The sequence below is a fragment of the Gouania willdenowi genome, chromosome 1 (assembly GCF_900634775.1).
Source record: "Gouania willdenowi chromosome 1, fGouWil2.1, whole genome shotgun sequence".
Classification (NCBI taxonomy): domain Eukaryota; kingdom Metazoa; phylum Chordata; class Actinopteri; order Blenniiformes; family Gobiesocidae; genus Gouania; species Gouania willdenowi.
The window spans coordinates 13552793-13572760 of record NC_041044.1 but is presented as its reverse complement, the minus strand read 5'-3'; the positions used below and the strand labels follow the sequence as shown (position 1 = coordinate 13572760).

The window sequence follows — 19968 nt, the reverse complement described above, 5'->3', positions numbered from 1 at the left end:
ATATGCAAAGTTTTTATACTCCGTAAAAAAGAGTAATAAGAACAAGATAGTACAACTGCTTACTAACTGTCCTATCGACAAATACACTATTCATCATAACAAAAGTGTAATAGATCATTATCTGAAAAAACTGGCCCCATAACTGCTTTTATCACAGTAGGGGTCGTAAAAATGTGGTATCACATTATCAACATTCATGTCAGCATTTAGAATAAAAAAAACAGAAAGAAAATAACATTTTCTTTCTGTCATTTTGTACAATTAGTATTCTGTCATTTTGTTTATTTTTATTATTAATTTGTATATTTTATTAATTTGTGTATTTTTCGTGTAATTTAGCATTGTTTTAAGTTATTTTTGTGATTTTCGTTGTTGTCGTGGGTTAGTAGATTTTATCCTTTTTTAATAGTTTGGCATATTTTTCCATAATGTTTGTCTTCATATGGGGTTTTTTTTTGTCATTTTGTATAGTTTTGTGGTAGTTTTGTATATTTGTGTCATTTTTAAATCAGTTTGTATGGTTTTTTGTTATTTTTGTTGTTGTTTTTTGAGACATTTTGTGTATTTCTGTTGTGATTTTGTATATGTTTCAGTTATTTTTGTAGCCGTTCAATATGTTTTTGGACCTTTTGTGCATTTTTGCTAATTGTTTTGTGTTTTTTTCATCATTTGATTGTTTTTTTCATCATTTGAGCATGGGGGCCCCACAAATTATATTGTGGGCCAATTGTGGCCCCCAAGTTGTCAGTCGCCTATGTCTGCTTTATCTATCTATAAAGCAATTCATCTCTCTCTCTCTCTCTCTCTCTCTCTCTCTCTGTGTGTGTGTGCTCAAAAATCTCTGCGAATCAGGCTCAGATTGACCTGAGACTTTCAACATGGCTGCTGCTTGGTTAAAAGGTGTGCAACGTCGGGTTTGTTTGGACTGCAATATTGTTAATGGAATTATTTCATAAAATTGTCTAACAGGACAGCTCAATGTTGACAGGTAGTCATGGTAACTCAGGATAAAAAGAACAGCTCAATAAGCTTGATAATGTCATCAGTCCTAACTTTATAGTGATATCAGTCCTAGCTCTACAGTGATGATGTCATCAGTTAGAACATTTGAACATTGGTCCTACCTCTAGAACATTAGAACATTGGAACATTGGTCCTACCTCTGCAGTGATGATGTCATCAGTCCTTCCTCAACAGTGACTGTTGCTTGTGGAACGTGCACATGGCTGCTGCTTGGTTCAAGGGTTTGTTTGGACTGCAATGATATCGTGAATAGATTATCTCTCCATAAAAGCAAGGCCCGTGCATCTAAACTGACTGTTGTGAATTATTGACACTAAACGAGTCCGGACTGAGTCTGTTCAGGTCTGACGATATCCAGACAACAAACTGGAATTGGATTAGATGGAGTTCAATTCCCTACTGAGTCCTTGCTCAAAGCCAAAATATATGAAAACACAACAATAGTTATCACTCTACACATTTCACAACAAACCTAAATGTCCTAAATGTCCCACCTTTAAACACAACCTCATTTGTCCATCCATGAAAAAGCTACTTAACCTCCAACTTTTCTATAGCTATACATACTTCCTACGGGCACTGCACTAGTTCCTTAAAAGGATGGCACCTCGGTAAAATTTTGAATTGTGTTCCTTAAAACAAGTATGGCGATAACTGAAAACTAAGCTTTTGTCAACATTGGTTTAAAGCGGTTGTATCCTTTCAATCAAGTTTATTAAACATATTTGATTGCTTTAAACAAAAAGTTGATTGTGGGTAATAAATCAGTGACTAGGGTTATTGAGAGGATTTTCCTACCTATTCCAGCCCACTTAAAAAAAATAAAAAAAAATCTACTGGAATGTGAAATATGTTGACATAGCCAACACCAGGTTGAAGCATCAGCTGATAATAAAGAGTGACAGCTACAATTAGGAAAAATGAAGTCAGAACTTTTTTTTTTAAAGAACAGAAAAGACTATTATTTTCTATCCATCTATTAAAGCAGAGCTAAGTAACTTTTTCACCTTAACAAATCCTTGTTATAGTCCCTGTGTGGGTAATACAAGTGTTTATGGGGTGATTGGGGGGTCTTTCATCTCTCCCTGCTGTCTCTGGCCAGAAAACAGCACTTGCAGTTTCCCCTGCCTCCGGCCCGGTGGCAAGACATACTGCTTTATGGCAGCTCAATACACACTAATACTAGATTATGACCAGCCCCGTGGCTGCACACAGTTATATACAAATTCACTTTTCTTAAATTTATGTCAAAGAAGACCTTTGTCCGAGGAACGGAGCAACTCCATGCAGTGACAGCTCAGCAGCAACACACAGCAATTACGACCCAGCGCTCCATCAGGCAGCACACACACAAATATACATCTATCCATCCATCCATACATCCATTTTCAGAACCGCTTTGTCAGCACGCAAACAAACACATCACACATTTCCACACTTCCTTCCGTCTTACTCCCACATCATTCATTTATTTTACTTGTCTCTCTTCTCATGCTGTTCACATGGGACTATATGTGTGAAAGCACCCTTAGTGTAACTGTTGTATTAGGATTTTTCAGTCCATCCATCCATCCATCTTCTCCCGCTTAGCCGTTTCCGGGTCGCGAGGACAGCATCCTCAGTAGGGAGGCCCAGACTTCCCTCTCCCCGGCCACTCCCTCCAGCTCTTCCGGGGGGACCCCGAGACGTTCCCAGGCCAGCCGAGAGACATAGTCTCTCCAGCATGTCCTGGGTCTTCCCCGGGGCCTCCTTCTGGAGGGACGTGCCCAGAAAGCCTCACTAGGGAGGCGTTCAGGGGGCATCCTAATTAGGTGCCCGAGCCACCTCATCTGGCTCTTCTCGATGCGGAGGAGCAGCGACTCTACTTTGAGCCCCTCCCGAATGACTGAGCTTCTCACCCTATCTCTAAGGGAGAGCCCAGCCACCCTATGGAGGAAACTCATTTCGGCCGCTTGTACCCGTGATCTTGTTCTTTCGGTCATGACCCAAAGTTCATGACCATAGGTGAGGGTTGGAACGTAGACCGACCTGTAAATCGAGAGCTTCGCTTTTTGGCTCAGCTCCCTTTTTACAATGACGGACCGGTGCAGACTCTGCATCACTGCAGACGCCGCACCAATCCGCCTGTCGATCTCTCGCTCCATCCTTCCCTCACTCGTGAACAAGACCCCGAGGTACTTGAACTCCTCCACCTGGGGCAGAACCTCATCTCCAACCCGGAGAAGGCACTCCACCTTTTTCCGGTCGAGAACCATGGACTCGGATTTGGAGGTGCTGATTCTCATTCCGGCCGCTTCACACTCGGCTGCGAACCGATCCAGTGAGAGTTGAAGGTCACGGTATGTTGGAGCCAACAGGACCACATCATCTGCAAAAAGCAGTGATGCAATACTGAGGCCCCCGAACCGGACCCCCTCAACGCCCTGAATGCGCCTAGAAATTCTGTCCATAAAAGTTATGAACAGAATCGGTGACAAAGGGCAACCCTGGCGAAGTCCAACCCTCACCGGAAACGATTTTGACTTACTGCCGGCAATGCGGACCAGACTCTGACTCCGGTCATACAGGGAACGAACAGCTCCTATCAGGAGGTTCGATACCCCATACTCCCGGAGGACCCCCCACAGGAATCCCCGAGGGACACGGTTAAATGCCTTTTCCAGGTCCACAAAACACATGTGGACTGGTTGGGCAAATTCCCATGACCTCTCAAGGACCCTGCTGAGGGTGTAGAGCTGGTCCACAGTTCCACGGCCAGGACGAAAACCACATTGCTCCTCCTGAATCCGAAGTTCAACTATCTGGCGGACCCTCCTCTCCAGTACCCCTGAATAGACCTTACCGGGGAGGCTGAGGAGTGTGATCCCTCTATAATTGGAACACACCCTTCGGTCCCCCTTCTTAAAAAGGGGGACCACCACCCCGGTCTGCCAATCCAGAGGCACTGCCCCCGATGTCCACGCGATGTTGCAGAGTCGTGTCAGTCATGACAGCCCCACAACATCCAGGGCCTTGAGGAACTCCGGGCGGATCTCATCCACCCCCGGAGCCCTGCCACCGAGGAGCTTTTTAACCACCTCGGCAACCTCAGCCCCAGAGATAGGAGAGCCCACTCTCGGGTCCCTGGGCCCTGCTTCTTGATTGGAAGGCGTGTCGGTGGGATTGAGGAGGTCTTCGAAGTATTCCCCCCACCGATCCACAACGTCTCGAGTCGAGGTCAGCAGCGCACCATCCGCACCATACATAGTGTTGACGGTGCACTGCTTCCCCCTCCTGAGACGCCGGATGGTGGTCCAGAATCTCTTCGAAGCCGTCCGGAAGTCGTTCTCCATGGCCTCACCAAACTCCTCCCATGTCCGGGCTTTTGCCTCGGCTTTTCGCACTCCGCTTGGCCCGTCGGTACCTGTCTGCTGCCTCCGGAGTCCCACAGGCCAAAAAGGCCCGGTAGGACTCCTTCTTCAGCTTGACGGCATCCCTCACCCCCGGTGTCCACCAACGGGTTCGGGTATTGCCGCCACGACAGGCACCGACTACCTTGCGGCCACAGCACCGATCGGCCGCCTCAGCAACAGAGGCACGGAACATGGCCCACTCGGACTCAATGTCCCCCACCTCCTCCGAGACATGGTTGAAGTTTTCCCGGAGGTGGGAGTTGAAGCTCCTTCTGACGGGAGACTCTGCCAGGCGATCCCAGCAGACCCTCACTATACGTTTGGGTCTGCCAGGTCTCCCCCGCCATCGGAGCCAACTCACCACCAGGTGGTAATCAGTTGACAGCTCCGCCCCTCTCTTTACCCGAGTGTCCAAGACATGCGGCAGCAAGTCCGATGACACGACTACGAAGTCGATCATCGAACTGCGGCCTAGGGTGTCCTGGTGCCAAGTGCACATATGGACACCCTTATGTTTGAACATGGTGTTTGTTATGGACAATCTGTGACGAGCACAGAAGTCCAACAACAAAACACCGCTCGGGTTCCGATCAGGGGGGCCGTTCCTCCCAATCACGCCCCTCCAGGTCTCACTGTCGCTGCCAACGTGAGCGTTGAAGTCCCCCAGCAGAGCGGGGGAATCCCCAGAAGGAGCACTCTCCAGTACTCCCTCTAAGGAATCCAAGAAGGGTGGATACTCCGAGCTGCTGTTTGGCCCATAGGCACAAACAACAGTCATGATCCGTCCCCCCACCCGAAGGCGGAGGGAGGCTACCCTCTCGTCTACCGGGGTAAACTCCAACATACAGGCACTAAGTCGGGGGGCAAGAAGTATAGCCACCCCAGCCCGGCGCCTCTCACCATTGGCGACTCCAGAGTAGAAGAGAGTCCAACCCCTGTCGAGAAGGCTGGTTCCAGAGCCCTTGTTTTGTGTCGAGGTGAGACCGACTATATCTAGTCCGAACTTCTCCACCTCGCACACAAGCTCAGGCTCCTTCCCCGCCAGAGAGGTGACATTCCACGTCCCTAACACTAGCTTCTGTAGCCGGGGATCAGATCGCCAAGGCCCCCGCCCTGGACGACTGCCCGATCCACATTGCACCGGCCTCATATGATCCCTCCTGTGGGTGGTGGGCCTACGGGAGGGCGGGCCCACGTCGTCCTTTCGGGCTCTGCCCAACCGGGGCCCGTGGGCAAAGCCCCGGCCACCAGGCGCTCGCACTCGAGCCCCAACCCCGGGCCTGGCTCCAAGGTGGGGCCCCGGTAGCGCCAATCCGGGCGACGTGAACTGCCTTTGTTGTTTAATGTACATATATGGCTATTGAACAGCTCTTAGTCGGACCCGTCACCTGGGATCTGTTTGCCTTGGGAGACCCTACCAGGGACATTAAGCCCCCGACAACATAGCTCCCAGGATCATTCGGATACTCAAACCCCTCCACCACGTTAAGGTGGCGGTTCATGGAGGAGGATGATCTTATTAATAATAATAATAATAATATTATTGGAATTATTGGTGGAAATATGATTTAATGAAAGCAAATTCCATTTACAATTTTGTTCAAAATTCTCTAAGTACCCAACAGGTGCAGTCCCTTTGTTTTCTCCTCTTTTACTTTCTTCCTCCGCCACATTGGCTTTTTCTTACTTGCTGATTTGGCTCAGCTCAGAGATGTGTTTTGTTTCATAGACTGCACGCAATGGAAAGTGGGGCAGATTTGTAGAGAGAGCTTCAGTTCAATCAGGCACATTCACAATTGACCAAAAAGAGGCTAACAAAACATCTACTTTCACTACTGTCCTTTAAGATGAAATTAAATGGTATTTATCTCTATCCCTGTACATTAACCCACTTAAAGCACAAACCTGTCATCACTTGTTCCTATGGCAACACAGAGGGATCCTGGAGCGACTGTCTAGCATGGCTGATGCTCAGCCTTTGTATCCCTTGTGGATCTTGTGTTACACTGATTGATAGAGAAGGACGGAAAGTAGAACAAGTTATCTCTTTCATTTTACAGTTTTGGCTCTGTACAATTTCATGTGGGAATGATGCAGCCTCTTCTTACACCCACTCATTGAAGATTTTCCAAATCACAGAGGCACATTACCCAAGCATAACTGGTTGGTATCCACAGCCACAGAAAATCAAATCAAACGTGGCAGAAACAGGTTCATACTGTCGGATCTGTCACAAAGACACTTAATGTAAAAATGGGAATGACCTTTATAGTTTTGATATGATATATAACCTAAAACATCTAACTCCACACAAGCACAGTCACCTTGACCAAGTATGTCCAAATCTCAGTTAAATGTGACATCAAGGACACCCTTTACAGCCAGATAAATAAAACAGTACAAACAACAAACAAGATTTTGACATTAGGAGACCTTTATTGTTTTTCCATCTCAGTTCTTTTCAAACGTAAGAGTTGAGGATAAGAAACTGCAATGCTAAGTGGAAGGCACACAAAGAGGGAAAGAAATTAACTTATGTTAACACAGCAGCACCTATGTAAGGCAGAAAACTGATCACAACAGTGTGCTTTGTTTTAATCCCACTATGTGGATAACGATGTGCTTATGTACTGGTTTCATTTCTGATTTCTTCTGGTGCATCGATACGTTTCAGACTGCATATTAGTGTTTGTTACGGTGTGCTAAGCCTTACTGGCCACAAATATTTTACAAGAACAACCATCCTGCACAAGGTTAACTTTTTTCAGACACTCTCAGTCGAGTGCAACAAGATTCACTTGCAAAAGATGCATTGCATGAAAAAGTGGGTGTGCTTACAGTCAAGATAATAAATGGACAAAAACATCTGCCATTAATATCCCCGTTTCCATGGATATAACATTGGAATTAAGCAACAAGGAAAGCAGTATTTACAGCAGAGAAATGGAAATCTGAGACATCTGTTCACCAGTAGTGACCACAGACATAACTCACAGTACTGGTGCGGCAAAGGTCAGATACATTAAAGCGTGCTGTGGGGCATTCAATTAAAAACAAACCACTGTAAATCCATGTGTGCACTCCAGAATATAGAAAGAGACAATTAGCAAAGGTTATACATCACAATACTTTTGGTGCTTTTGGTGCCATAGCTTCCAGTTCTTAACATTCATCCCAGAAAAAAGAACAACACCTAAAACCACACACACACATACAGAGGCACACAAAATGGAAAAAAAGATCCACTAGCTAGGGTTTCTATCAATACATTGTGGAATAGTCCCCAGCTTGACCTTCTTCTCAGTATTCCCAAAGGGTGGCGTTTTCTACAGTATCAGCGTTAGCCTTCAGGCCTCCAGCGTGGTCTCCTTTCAGGTACTTCCCTTCCACGGTGCGAATAGCCATCTTGTTGAGGTCACAGAACTCGAGCAGGAAGTGGACTGGTGAGGAGCTGCTGCATATCACAGATGTGTCTTCTCCAACACTCCAGTATTTACCATGAGAGTCTGAACACACAACAAACATTATAAGGCCAAATCCACCTCAAACACAGCCCAACAACTTTGTCATATCAAATCATGTCTTTTTTGCTGAAGAATTGATATTTCTGACTCTTTGCCCGACCATTTACGTTGAAAATCTGTTTGTAAATGTTTAATATTGTCCCAAAACATGCATGTGAATGTATATTCAGTGTAATATAGCAATTTCTGCTTTATTTTGATTTAAAATACAATATCAATATTGCTATTTCTGTTTTGGGAAGCAGAAGTTTTTCATCCTTTTTCTATAATCAGAGACCCTACAAAAATATTTGTAACCTAAATTATAGCAGCAACGCCAGATTATAATGAACATTATTCTAAAAAGTTACAAGTTGTGTGAAAAGGTCTGAATCAGGTGTTGACCTGACTTACTTGTTAATAATAAGGTTCGGTATTACTGTATGTGTAGGTATAATATCATTAGTGGGTGGTATGAAAATGACTTATAACCGGGGCCTTTGAAAAGTTTATATTTAGTTTTGTAAGATGTCATACACTTTAAGCAGGAATTAAACCCTTCTTTATAATTACAAATAAATCAGGCATGGTGATTATCTTATGCTCCTTTAAAACTAAAACACCCATTAAGGCAGTGATTCTCAAACGTTTTTCTGTTACATCCTGATTTAAAGACATTTTATTTTATTTAAAAAATGAAGTAAAACTTGTGACTATTCTTCATCAAAACTCATAAAAAGAACATAAAATGTGCAATCATATTTTAGAACAGTAATAATAAAGCAAAAAACTATTTTCCACAGCCCATTCAGGAGGCGCACCCCACAGTTTCAGATCAAAAGCAGGTCATCACTGCTTTTGGATTAAACAATGGTATTACAATTAATAATAGTTTGCCAACACGCTTTTTCAACCCGTTTAGAGACTCCATTGAAGTTAATATGCAGAGTGCACATGAATAAAGCTCATACCATCAACAGAACAAAAAGACCACAGCATAACAACTCCATGTTACACTGATAGTATTCAGCAGACAGTGCAAACTACACTCAATTTCCTGTACTTTTCCTTGTTTAAATGTATTAAATGTTGCACCATGTGATTCTAAAATCCATCTTCTATATTATTTTCTGTTACAATGTGAAGCAACTTTATGCTAACTATGGTCATTGGACCAATCAGGGTCAATGAGCCATAAATCAAATTATTTTAGAAATTGAAGGCTTGGTGTCTATAATAGAAAAAGCCCAAACTATGTGAGTAACTTTCACCATTCAAACAAACGTATGCTAACAAAACAAACATATTGTACATTATCTTATGGCTGATTATCAGAGGTGAAAGTGATGGATTACAAGTACTCACGTTACTGTAATTGACTTGCTTTTATGGGTACTTGTACTTCTTTGAGCATATTTCTAAATCAGTATTTTTAAAAGAAGTAAAGTAATTTGCTACATTTCTACACCCAACTGTTACTGGGTAAATTATGATTTATTGTTTTAAAATGATCAATGGACATTGTGAAACTAAAAAAACTAGACAACAATCAAATGCGTCACATCATAGCCGACCAACCAGATTAAACATAATGCACCGCACCAAAACAGCATTGAATGGAGGTTATTTTCTTAATTTTATAGATCAATGATCATAAAAGCTACATTTATGATCCACTCAGAGCCTGAGCATTTTTTTAAATTTTGAATTGAATTCATTGGTGTTATTTTATTTAAAAAAGAAATGTTCATTTTGACACACCTTTTATATTATTTTACAAATAAATTAAGCTCCAAATGTGCAAGATTTGTTCTCCTCCATTTTAAGTTCATACATGAGATGTTTACTGTATGCAAGGAAACCATGGCAAAATTTATTACCAAAAATACATTTGGGGGTGAAAGTAACTAGTAACTTTGACTTTGACTACTATTTAACTGAGCTATTTCTGACACGTACTTGAGTATTTTGTACTTGTACTTGAGTACAATTTCAATCAAGTAACAGTACTTGTACTTAAGTAGGATATATCAGTACTCTTTACACCTGATTATTAAATTAAATACTTTTGTAACTTGTTTTTTACCCTGCAATACGAGCCAATGCAACAAAATTTCGTTCTTATCTGTGCTGTAATGTTCAAGTTTCAATCACAATTAAAAAAAGTCCAAGTCTGATTATTAATTGTCAAACAACAGAATCATGCAACTTGTGCTTCACTACTTATCACTGCAATTTCTTTTAAGATAAGATGTCCTTTATTTGTCCCACAAAGGGGAAATTTGCAGAGTTTCAGCAGCAGATAAATAGGAAGCTATATATACAGTACATGGGCCTGTACACAATACAGACAGAAAGAGGAAAGACATGTTGCAAGAAAGGAAATTGCACAATAAAAAACAAAAACAAAAACAAAAAGGTTTATCTACATGTACAAATATGTCGCATCTACAGATGATCCAGTGAGCTCATTAGATAAAAAAGAAATTCAGCCACTTTATCAGGGTATAATGTGAGGGTTTTTCTTATTTAGTGTAAAAACAATTACGATCACTGGATGATTTAGGTGTGACTGTAAACATTTGGAAGTTTTTCTGAGGATTGTAAAAGGTTATTTCTTTCCTGTAAGGGCTCTTTGAGCACCTTCTGTTTGAGAAATCCTAATATAAAGCAAACAGAGTTACCTTATGTATGAATTAAAGCATATGATGGAAGACACTTTGTCTACTGCATGGATACCAAACTGAAAATGCTCTTTATTTTTGTGCTTTTACTTTGGGAACATTTTTTGCTAATGGTGAGCATGTCTGATGCACATGTGTTTACCAACCTTTGAAGGCATAGGAGCCATTGTGAAGCTCTAGCTGGAAAACGTCATATGAAGCTCTGTTGGAGTCCAGGGTTGACATGCCAGCTTTGCGAGCCCCAATGAAACCGTGCTCACCACGGAGGACAATGATTGGACGGTTGATCAGCTTCATCAGGAACTGTTCAGCCTCTCCTGAGGATCAAACTGACCTCAGTCATTTGGCTCAAGCTCTAAAAACTCTTTGTTCAGCCTTTTGTGCTGCAAACATGTGCAAAGTTTTTTTTTTTTTTTTTTTCATCTTTTTTTAGCCGCTTTTTCCTCTTTGAGATGCTAATATTCAGAACTCACCTGCACTGTCCACAGCTGCAGCCAACTGACCGTTCTTTTTAGCAGTCACATACTTCCCATTGGCTGCACGAACACACACACGACCATCGCGCCACTCCAACTCAAAGTAACTGTTGACTGACCTGAAAAAAAGGATGATGATGCGTTATCTGACGTGTGTGCTTTCATTCCATTTTACTGCGTGCGTTTTGTGTGGTTACTTGGTGGAGGCAGTACACTGTAAGCCTCCAGTCGATGTCAGCGTCCAATATTTCCCAGCAGCCGTCCTGAACGCACACTTCCTTTCCTCACGGCTCATTTCCAACTGGAAGACTTCCTGGTCTCCCTCCTCATCCTGATTGGCTGAGAGATCAATGCCTAGAAAATTGGGACAGTGTGCTGTCAGTTTTCATTTATTCTCTGCAGGCTGAGTCTCTTCTCCCTGATTCAGTGAGTCCTCCCTTCTACAGAGGCTCTCTTAAAGTGACAGAGGAACTGAACTCTCTGAACTCAGCTGTGATGGAGGATTTCTTTTAAATTATCAACATCTGTTTTTATTATTTATTAAGTGTTCGATAGCATTAGATTACAGGAGTTGGTCTCTAGATGATAATGCGACCTCATTTGATCTTACTCATCTCTTTTCTAATGGCTACACTGAATTTGATGTTAAAGGTCCAGTAATATGCTATTTTTCACCCATCTTCATTTGTACTAAGAACCCCAACAACATAGTATTTAAGGTTTATTGTCTCAAAATCGGCTTTATTCCGGAGTTTTAGCCCTTTGAAAAGTCACTGTCATGACGCTTCTATGAACAGGCTGTTTTGGGGCCTTCATGCATATGCATGAGTGGGCGTGTCTGTAGATTCAGACTTTATGCCTCGCTCTTGCAAAGGTGATCAGTGATCACCAAAGCGATTTTCTTTTGCTATCCACACACTGTTGTTATTGTTTTCAGCCAAAAAACACATTACAGTAAAACATATGGATATTTAAGCGGCTATTGTGATTGTGAGTCAGTAAAAATGGAACTGCTCCCTGGGCACTACCGTGGCTGCCCACTGTTCTTCAGGGAGGGGTTAAATGTAGAGAACAAATTTTGTGTATGTAGCTTTACAAAATATGACAGTGAAGTACAATACAGGTATATATTCTATATTAAACAGCAGTGTTTCTTTTAGCTATGAGGTAGTTTGAGAGGGAGGATCTCAGATTCTTATATAGGGAGGAGCCAGGATTGTCAGGAGGAGGAGTTTCCGCATTGTGACGTCCCAACGCAAGAAATATCTAACTCGCCCATTTGGAGCTGACTTTTCACAAAATGTGGTATAACAAGGGAGGGAGGAAACAGAACTTTTTCAACTTTGGATTTTGAATGAGGCTAAAGAAGCACATATATCACTATAGCAAAACCATTATAAAGTGATTTTTTCATAATACTGCCCCTTTAAGTAAATGACTACAGTATCTGCTTGTTCACAGTGATTAAAGGGTACCTGTAGAGAATTTTTAGTGATGCACCGAAATTCCAAAACTGCCATTTTCCAAGTTCTGGGGCAGGAACCACGCGCGGACCACGCCCGCATGCCTGCTGGTGCGGTGTGAGGTGGTTCCTGCTTGGGCAGTGCTCTGCGGGGCTGGGGTCTGTGACTCTGCTGCCTCGGGGCCGTTCACGCCGCATGCAGGTATGACGGTAATTTAAATGAATTCCGTCTGTTTTCTCCACCTTGGATATGCTTCTCTTAGGTTTACATGTGATTTATCCGTCTTATTCTCACTCTCCCTCCGAACTCAGTATGTGGCAGACTCTGTGTGTGCAGTCACGGAGGTCTGCACAGACTGAAAGCAGACCTCCATGAGTCTGGTCCGCCCGAGTATATTTGTGCCTTTAGGGCTCAAACATACTTGGGCGGACACCCGCAAAGCGGAGTCCGTGCAGACTCCTTGCGGAGTCCGCGGGACCAATTAAATGCAAAGCTCAGATTTTAACTTCTCCACGTAGTTGGTGTCACACAAAACACTGCTTGGCATTGAATCGACCCGCAATGCATGGAACATCGATCTGCATTTCACCTTCCTGGTGAAACAGAGCAGGAGAGATGAACACGAGCTTAGAGGAGAAACTGGCAGACGAGTTGCAGCAGCGACACCTTTAAAATACGTCCCAGGAGAACAAGGACTACAGAGAAGTGCTAAGAATCATGGGACATGTAGGATTTTAATGGAAACTACTACACGGCCCAAGTATGTAAGCTCTGAGGAAAGCGGATGTCCGCGCCTAGTCCGTTGTGCGTGGGGCCTACCCGAGTATGTTTGAGCCTTTAGACTGTTGCTTCACCACATGGGTCTTTCTTTTTCTGCTTACTTTGCCTTGTAACCGCGGTGCCTAACGCCACGACTTTTTTTGCTTGAATGTTTGCCACTGTACTTTATTACAGAGGACGTGAACACGCATCGACTTGAGTCGAGCAGCCAATGAATAACACCTAAAAACAGCTCATGGAGCATTTTGTTTGAAAAAAGATATCTGATTGGCTGAAAGGTTGCGTCATGCGTCACTGGATTTCTAAACCTCAGATACAGAGCCAAGAGAAGGTCCAGAAGTCCAGTGTTGTCTCAGAACAATTTGAATTACAAAATGCTCAAAGGTGATTATGGTGATTCCAAATTAATCCATAAAAAAACTTATATTCCGCAGCTTTAACTAAAACAGGTGTGATTGTAAAAAATGTGTGTAGATTTGATCATTTTTGGCTTTAATGGCCACAGGAAACTTGGTCAAAAGTAATTTTAACTAGCTTTTATCTGAGATACCTCTCCACCCCCATCCCCTCCTCAGGAGATTCTTTCTCCTTCAGGATATAGATGTAAAACAGACTTTTCAAAAGACAGAAGCCTCGCAGACATCTTTAATACATCACTGGAGACATGCCATGTGACAGCCAACTTCAAGGTTTCCACTATTTCTGTTCATAAAAAGCCAAAGACCACTGGACAATGACTTCCTGGGCTGCTTCATGTCCCAGGACCTCAAGTGGGAGCTTAACATCAGCTCCCTTATTAAAAAAATGGCCAACAGAAGACATTCTTCCTAAGGCAGCTGAAAAAGTTCAACCTCGGAAAGACGAAGATGATGAACGTCTACACTGCCATTACCTCGGAGTCACTACATTCCTCAGTGTGGTACACTGCAGCCACTGCTCGGGACAAATTACTGCAGTGTGTCATCCATTCTGCAGAGAAGGTGATCGGATGCAAAAACAGCTTATTTCCCTCTGCAGCAAGCCTCTGCTACAGGCCCACAGTCCCACCCTGAACTCACTCCCTCCCTGTCATGTTTTTCTCTCTTTTCTTTCTTTTCACATATAATTATTTACAAATATAAATGCTTAGATGGTTTTTTTTACATTTCTGTGTTATTAATAGCACAACAATACCAAAGCAAATTTCCTCCAAGTGCAGACATTCTTAGCTGATAACTGATTTGAAATGGTGAAGTTATCTGTTCAGCTTATTAATTCATTAAGTAGTCTTTAAACATTATGATGAGAATGAAGGGTTGATTCTGATTCTGAGCAATGTAACATAGATTGAGGAAAATATGATCTGAAAGGTAGCGGTCCAACTCCAGGGCCCTCAAGCTGAAGCCGAAGCTTTTATATAGCTACTAAAGGTAGCTATATAAAAATATATCATGCAACAAGATAGCATGATATTAAAACTAGTAATGCACCAAAATTTCAGCCACCTAAAATTTTTGGGCAAAAATGGTCCAAAAGTGCATTTTGGGTTTTCAGGACAAAACACTTTTGTTCACTAAAACAACCTTGTCGAAACAGGATGTTGTGTTGACGCGAGCAAATAAGCGTGTGCTTATCTGGAAAGAGGCCGATGTGTCAGCTAAACAGCCATATTCAATACAGCTAAGCACTAAAGTGTAGGGATGTAACGATTAATCGTAAGGCTGTTAAAAATCGATTCATATGTACCACGGTTCACATTGATGCTCTGAAAATTGAATCGCAGTACTTTTTTTTAAACAGCAGAGGGCGCTATATATTAATCCTTCCAGAAGCGGACGTGACTGGCGGAATCTGCTACTATTTTCTTTCTGGCCGCCATTTACTGTTAAACATGCTCATAAATGATTCATTACCCCTTTAGCACCGAAAGAATATCTAATATTACGTGAATATCTGTAAAAGTCACGTTTTTCTATTAGCTCTGTCTGCTAGCATAGCTTGTCTTCTTCACTGGTGGAATAACTGCATTCCAACCGACCACTGGGTTACCAGCGCCCTCTGCTGGTCTAAACAAATATCTGACATAAATACAGTAAAATGACAGTTTTTTTTTTTTTTAAAGTCCAATTGTTAAGGCACAAAATACATTTTCAGTTGCACTTTTAAAAAGAAAAAGAACTATTATGCAGTTTTGAATTGTTTACTATAGAACCAGAATTTAAATTAATAGGTTTCTTCTTCATTTGTATTATTCCTTTATTTATTTCATTCAAGATTTATTTTTAGTTAAATTGCATTGTTTTGAATAGTTTATCAAGGGATTCTTTTGACAATGAAAAATAAAAGGAAAATAGTACAGTATTTTCCCCAAAAAAATTTGTCAACATTCCCATTTTGTAAAATAAATCGTGAGAAAATCGTATCGTGAACCCAGTATCGTGAATTGAATCTTATCAGGAGTTGAGTGAATCGTTACATCCCTACTAAAGCGTCTTCTAAACAGACGTTAAGACGGAGCAAGGAGTGAAAACTGAAAAGTACACAGTGAAGTGTGATTTACTGTATGTTTCTGTGTCACGTTGACGCCGCAGCTTCGCGCAGCCCTCAGAGTGGACACACGGACCCTACACCGCAGCCTGACGCGTGGCTGTGCATCAGCAGCAGCATGAATTTGGCTTTAGAGTCTGTCAACGAACATTTCACAGAGATCCTCTGCACTTTATTGTATCTATACTTGGTCCACCTTATGAAGATCATTACTCAGATGGAATTAAAACAGTGCGCTATTTTATATTTTATTTTATATAGTGCATTGTTGGAATGTCAGTGATAAATAAATATTTTTATATATTTTTGGTTTCTTTTCAATAAACTTGCTCACATTCAGTCAACACATTCTCACTCCCAACTCGTCACGTATCGACGTTCAGGAGGGTAAATGGTAAATGGTAAATGGACTTGATTTATATAGCGCTTTATCCCCACACTGAAGCAGTCTCAAAGCGCTTTACATATCAGCTCATTCACCCAATCACTCTCACATTCACACACCAATGGGACAGGACTGCCATGCAAGGCGCTAGTCGACCACTGGGAGCAACTTAGGGTTCAGTGTCTTGCCCAAGGACACTTCGACACATAGTCAGGTACTGGGATCGAACCCCCAACCTCTCGATCAGAGGACGACCCACTACCACCTGAGCCACGGTCGCCCTTGGGTACCTTTGGTGTCACATGGCAAATTGTCTTATTTCAAGATTGTGGCTTTACAATTATTTTTATTACATTTCTAGTGAGAAATTACCAATAACTTATGGTTAGGGAGGGTTAGGGTTACAAGTCTTATTTTGAAAAGTTGCGTTGAAAAGCAGCTTAAAGCATAAAAAAAAACACCAAGGTGGTACCTCGTCCGCGTTCATCGCATACTGATGCTAAAGGGTCGTTCCGGAACGTCAATATGTGAGGAGTTGGGAGTGAGACTGGGTTGATTCAGTAAACCATTGATCCCTGAGGGAATGGTTTACAGCAATAATGCTGCTCTTATACATCTTTATGTGACACATAAATAATTAAAAAGGAGCAGCCAGAATAATCCACGTCAGTACAACTTATATCTACCTTTTAATTGTATTTTACTGATTATTTTAAATTACCATTTTTTAAATTTTTTTTTACATGTGTTTTTGTTTAATTATATCACTTTTTTATTAGTAGTATTTGTTTTGTTTCCTCACAGGAGTTAAAAACTAATAGTTTTGGAAAAAGCTGATTCATTTTTCTAAAAAAATTAAAAATAAAAATGAAAAAAGTATGTGGAAAACACGAAAATTTGGCCCTATCGTCCAGGGAACAAGATATTTAGTGGGATGGGGGTGTGGGTCAGATTAAAAAAAAAAGAATCCCCACAACCTACTTCACACCAGATTGTTAGGGATCGTTTTTATTTTTATATACATTCTCATTGAATTCAAAATGTTGTATAGTGAATAAGCCCAGAGTTAAAGTCAAATCAAAGCATGGTTGTTTGTCCAACTGCAATTTCTTTTGCCCTTTTTCCTTTCCAAAATTATTGTACCATTATCGTGAGTCATTATCGTATCGTGAACACAGTACAGCACAGACGTTGAGCTAGTACAACTATCAGCTTTTACCTCTGCATGCTGCTGTAATCTCCACTTTAAACACACTTTCACTCAGTAAAGATAGAGATCATTGGAGACGCAAAGAGTTCTATGAGAAAAAGACTGAAAATGGGCCTATGCAAGAATAGATCATTAATGAGGGTTTATAGAATAATTCATTTATGCCCTTCAAACTAATCATTTGGGATTTTTGACTATTCTGGGATGCAGACAGATGACTAACCGGGCTGAAACAGTCCCAATGCAGGCATTGGATTACAGTGAAAAATGTTGATCCAGATACAGTCTTGCCAAAACCACAGAGGGGAATGAATGAAAAACACATGGCCATCATGCAGGGAACATTGTGCTCAGCAGCTTAAATCATGTAACAGCTGTTTCTGCTGAGCACAGACACAGTGATTTTACTGTGTAATATCTGATGTGAAGGTCCAGCCTCACCTTGCCTGGTGGACACGTTCCTCTCGTTGCCTGCAGTGAGCACTACCTGTGCGTGGCTGCGCTCCAAACCGAACAGTTCATCTTTCCCGGCCTTGGTGCTCCTCCCAGACCTCATGGTGCCCGTGGGCCCGGTGGGTGCCAGGTAGCGCCCGTTACAGTCACGGAACGCCACTTTCCCGGAGCGGAACTCCAGCATGTAGCCGGTGTCCTTGTCCGTGTTGGTGGACAGGCTGCCATCATTACGCAGAAAGCGGTTGTCGGAGGTCTCCAGATGGTAGCGTTGATCGCGGTAGACCAGAGTGACCAGCGAGTCCACCCCCCAGGGGACGTCTCTGTTAATGGACAGCTCACCGTGTGCGCTCAGGTGCGCGTATCGTTTGCGCGCTAGGCTGTAGAGGTTGACCTGCGGGTGCACGGCCAGGTGGACGCTCCACACCTCCGCCGGGGACGCGCTCTGCGCAAAGCAGCTGATCTGGTCCTCGCTACCGCCCAGAAAGCGGCCGTAGGGCTCAGACTGCAGAGACCACCGCCCGTCCTCGTGCACCGTGATCACGAAGCGACAGTTTGTGCTTCGTTGTTCACTGTCCGCGGTCACGTTGCCGTCTTTGTCCGTGGCGAGGTAGCGGCCCAGGTGTGAGAGGAGGAACACGGCGCTGCCGTCCTCCCCGGTCTGCTCCAGGGTCCAGGTCTGCTTCTTCTTCAGGCTGCTGGCAGACGCGTTGATTTTAAAGCCAAAGGTCTCCGCTGTCAGATACTTCCCTGCGCTGTTGATGAGCCCCAGAGGGATCCGTAGCAGGTCCCCGTCACCGTGAGAGGACATGGTACCTTAGACACAAGGATCAGAGGAAGAGAGGCTGAGCTCCAACAGAGAGACTGTGAGGGACAGAAGGAGGGCTGTGACTATGATGATGATGATGATGATGATGATGGTGATGATAAATGTCTCTTGGCTGAAAATCCACGTTGCCTTGCAGGTTTTGCAGCAGGGAGTTTTATCTCTGATGGCGGCACGAGCCCCAGATCAGCTCAGACAGGAGGCGTCTGCAGACTGGACCAGCACCACCCACCCCACCCCACCCATCCCACCCACTCTCCTCTTTGCACTGTTTAAAAATACAATCACTTCTAATACTGACCTTTCCCTTCATCTGCTCATAAGCCCATGAATTAAGCCTTTACATGTCTCCTTTTTTCTTTCTTTTCTCTTTGTCTGCACATGCTGTCAAAGGTCAACACTACAACAAGTGCAATCTTTTGAAGACAGCATTGCATGTTTTGTTATTGCAATTAAATACATGAATTTATTTTATTGCACAATTGTGACCATCACCAGCCATGGGTAAGAAACACTTTATTATAGGGAGGATATAAAAAGAGAGGGCAGTGTTACACCTAGGTGAGGGGGAGGGAACAGGGAGTCAGGGTAGGAAATGCAAAGGGTGGGAAAGAGTTAACTGCTTTATAGTGAGAGTGAGATGTGATGTTATTTCTGCATATTGTCCCCATGTTGTGTAATTAGTTCAGGCAATTTGGTGACAAGTGTGGAGCTTAAAGCAGAACTTAGTAACTTTTTCACCTTAATAAATCCTTCTCGTAGTCCATGTGAGCGTAATACAAGTGTTTATGGGGTGAATGGGGGGTCTTTCATCTCTCCCTGCTGTCTCTGGCCAGAAAACAGCACTTGCAACTTTCCTGCCTCCGACCCTGCTTTATGGCAGCCCAATACAAACTAATGCTAGATTACGACCAGCCCCGTAGCTGCACACAAAAAAAAGGCAGAGAAGACCTTAGTCCGAGGAACAGAAAAACTCCATGCAGTGACAGCTCAGCAGCAACACACAGTAATCACAAACACTGTTGTCACGGCAATAGGCACAAACACACACTGGCAACCCAGCGCTCCATCAGGCAGCACACACACAAATATCCATCCATCCATCCCTTTTCAGAGCCGCTTTGTCAGCACACAAACAAACACATCACACACATTTCCACACTCCATTCCGTATTACTCCCACATCATTCATTTATTTTACTTGTCTCTTCCTCATACTGTTCACGTGGTCACATGGGACGATATGTGTG

General features: G+C 42.9%; 1 protein-coding gene across 1 annotated transcript; it reads right to left on the bottom strand.

The window, feature by feature from the left end:
- Positions 1–6831: 6831 nt before the first annotated feature.
- fscn1b (fascin actin-bundling protein 1b) lies at positions 6832–18929 on the bottom strand. The gene is made up of 5 exons (XM_028461031.1): positions 17884–18929; positions 11276–11432; positions 11076–11197; positions 10749–10919; positions 6832–7921 (listed from the first exon to the last, which is right to left on the bottom strand). Exons 1-5 carry the CDS (start codon positions 18701–18703, stop codon positions 7716–7718), a joined length of 1476 nt encoding a protein of 491 aa, XP_028316832.1. The 5' UTR covers positions 18704–18929; the 3' UTR covers positions 6832–7715.
- Positions 18930–19968: the final 1039 nt, after the last annotated feature.

Bases quoted from the DNA above. Each gene is read 5' to 3' on its own strand.
- fscn1b (XM_028461031.1), bottom strand. From the start codon at position 18,703: ATGTCCTCTCACGGTGACGGGGACCTGCTACGGATCCCTCTGGGGCTC. The intron at 11,433-17,883 runs GTGAGGCTGGAC...CCAATTTTCTAG, and splicing joins GAACGTGTCCACCAGGCAAG to GCATTGATCTCTCAGCCAAT. The intron at 7,922-10,748 runs GTTGGTAAACAC...TTGTGTGTTCAG, and splicing joins TGGCTCCTATGCCTTCAAAG to ACTCTCATGGTAAATACTGG.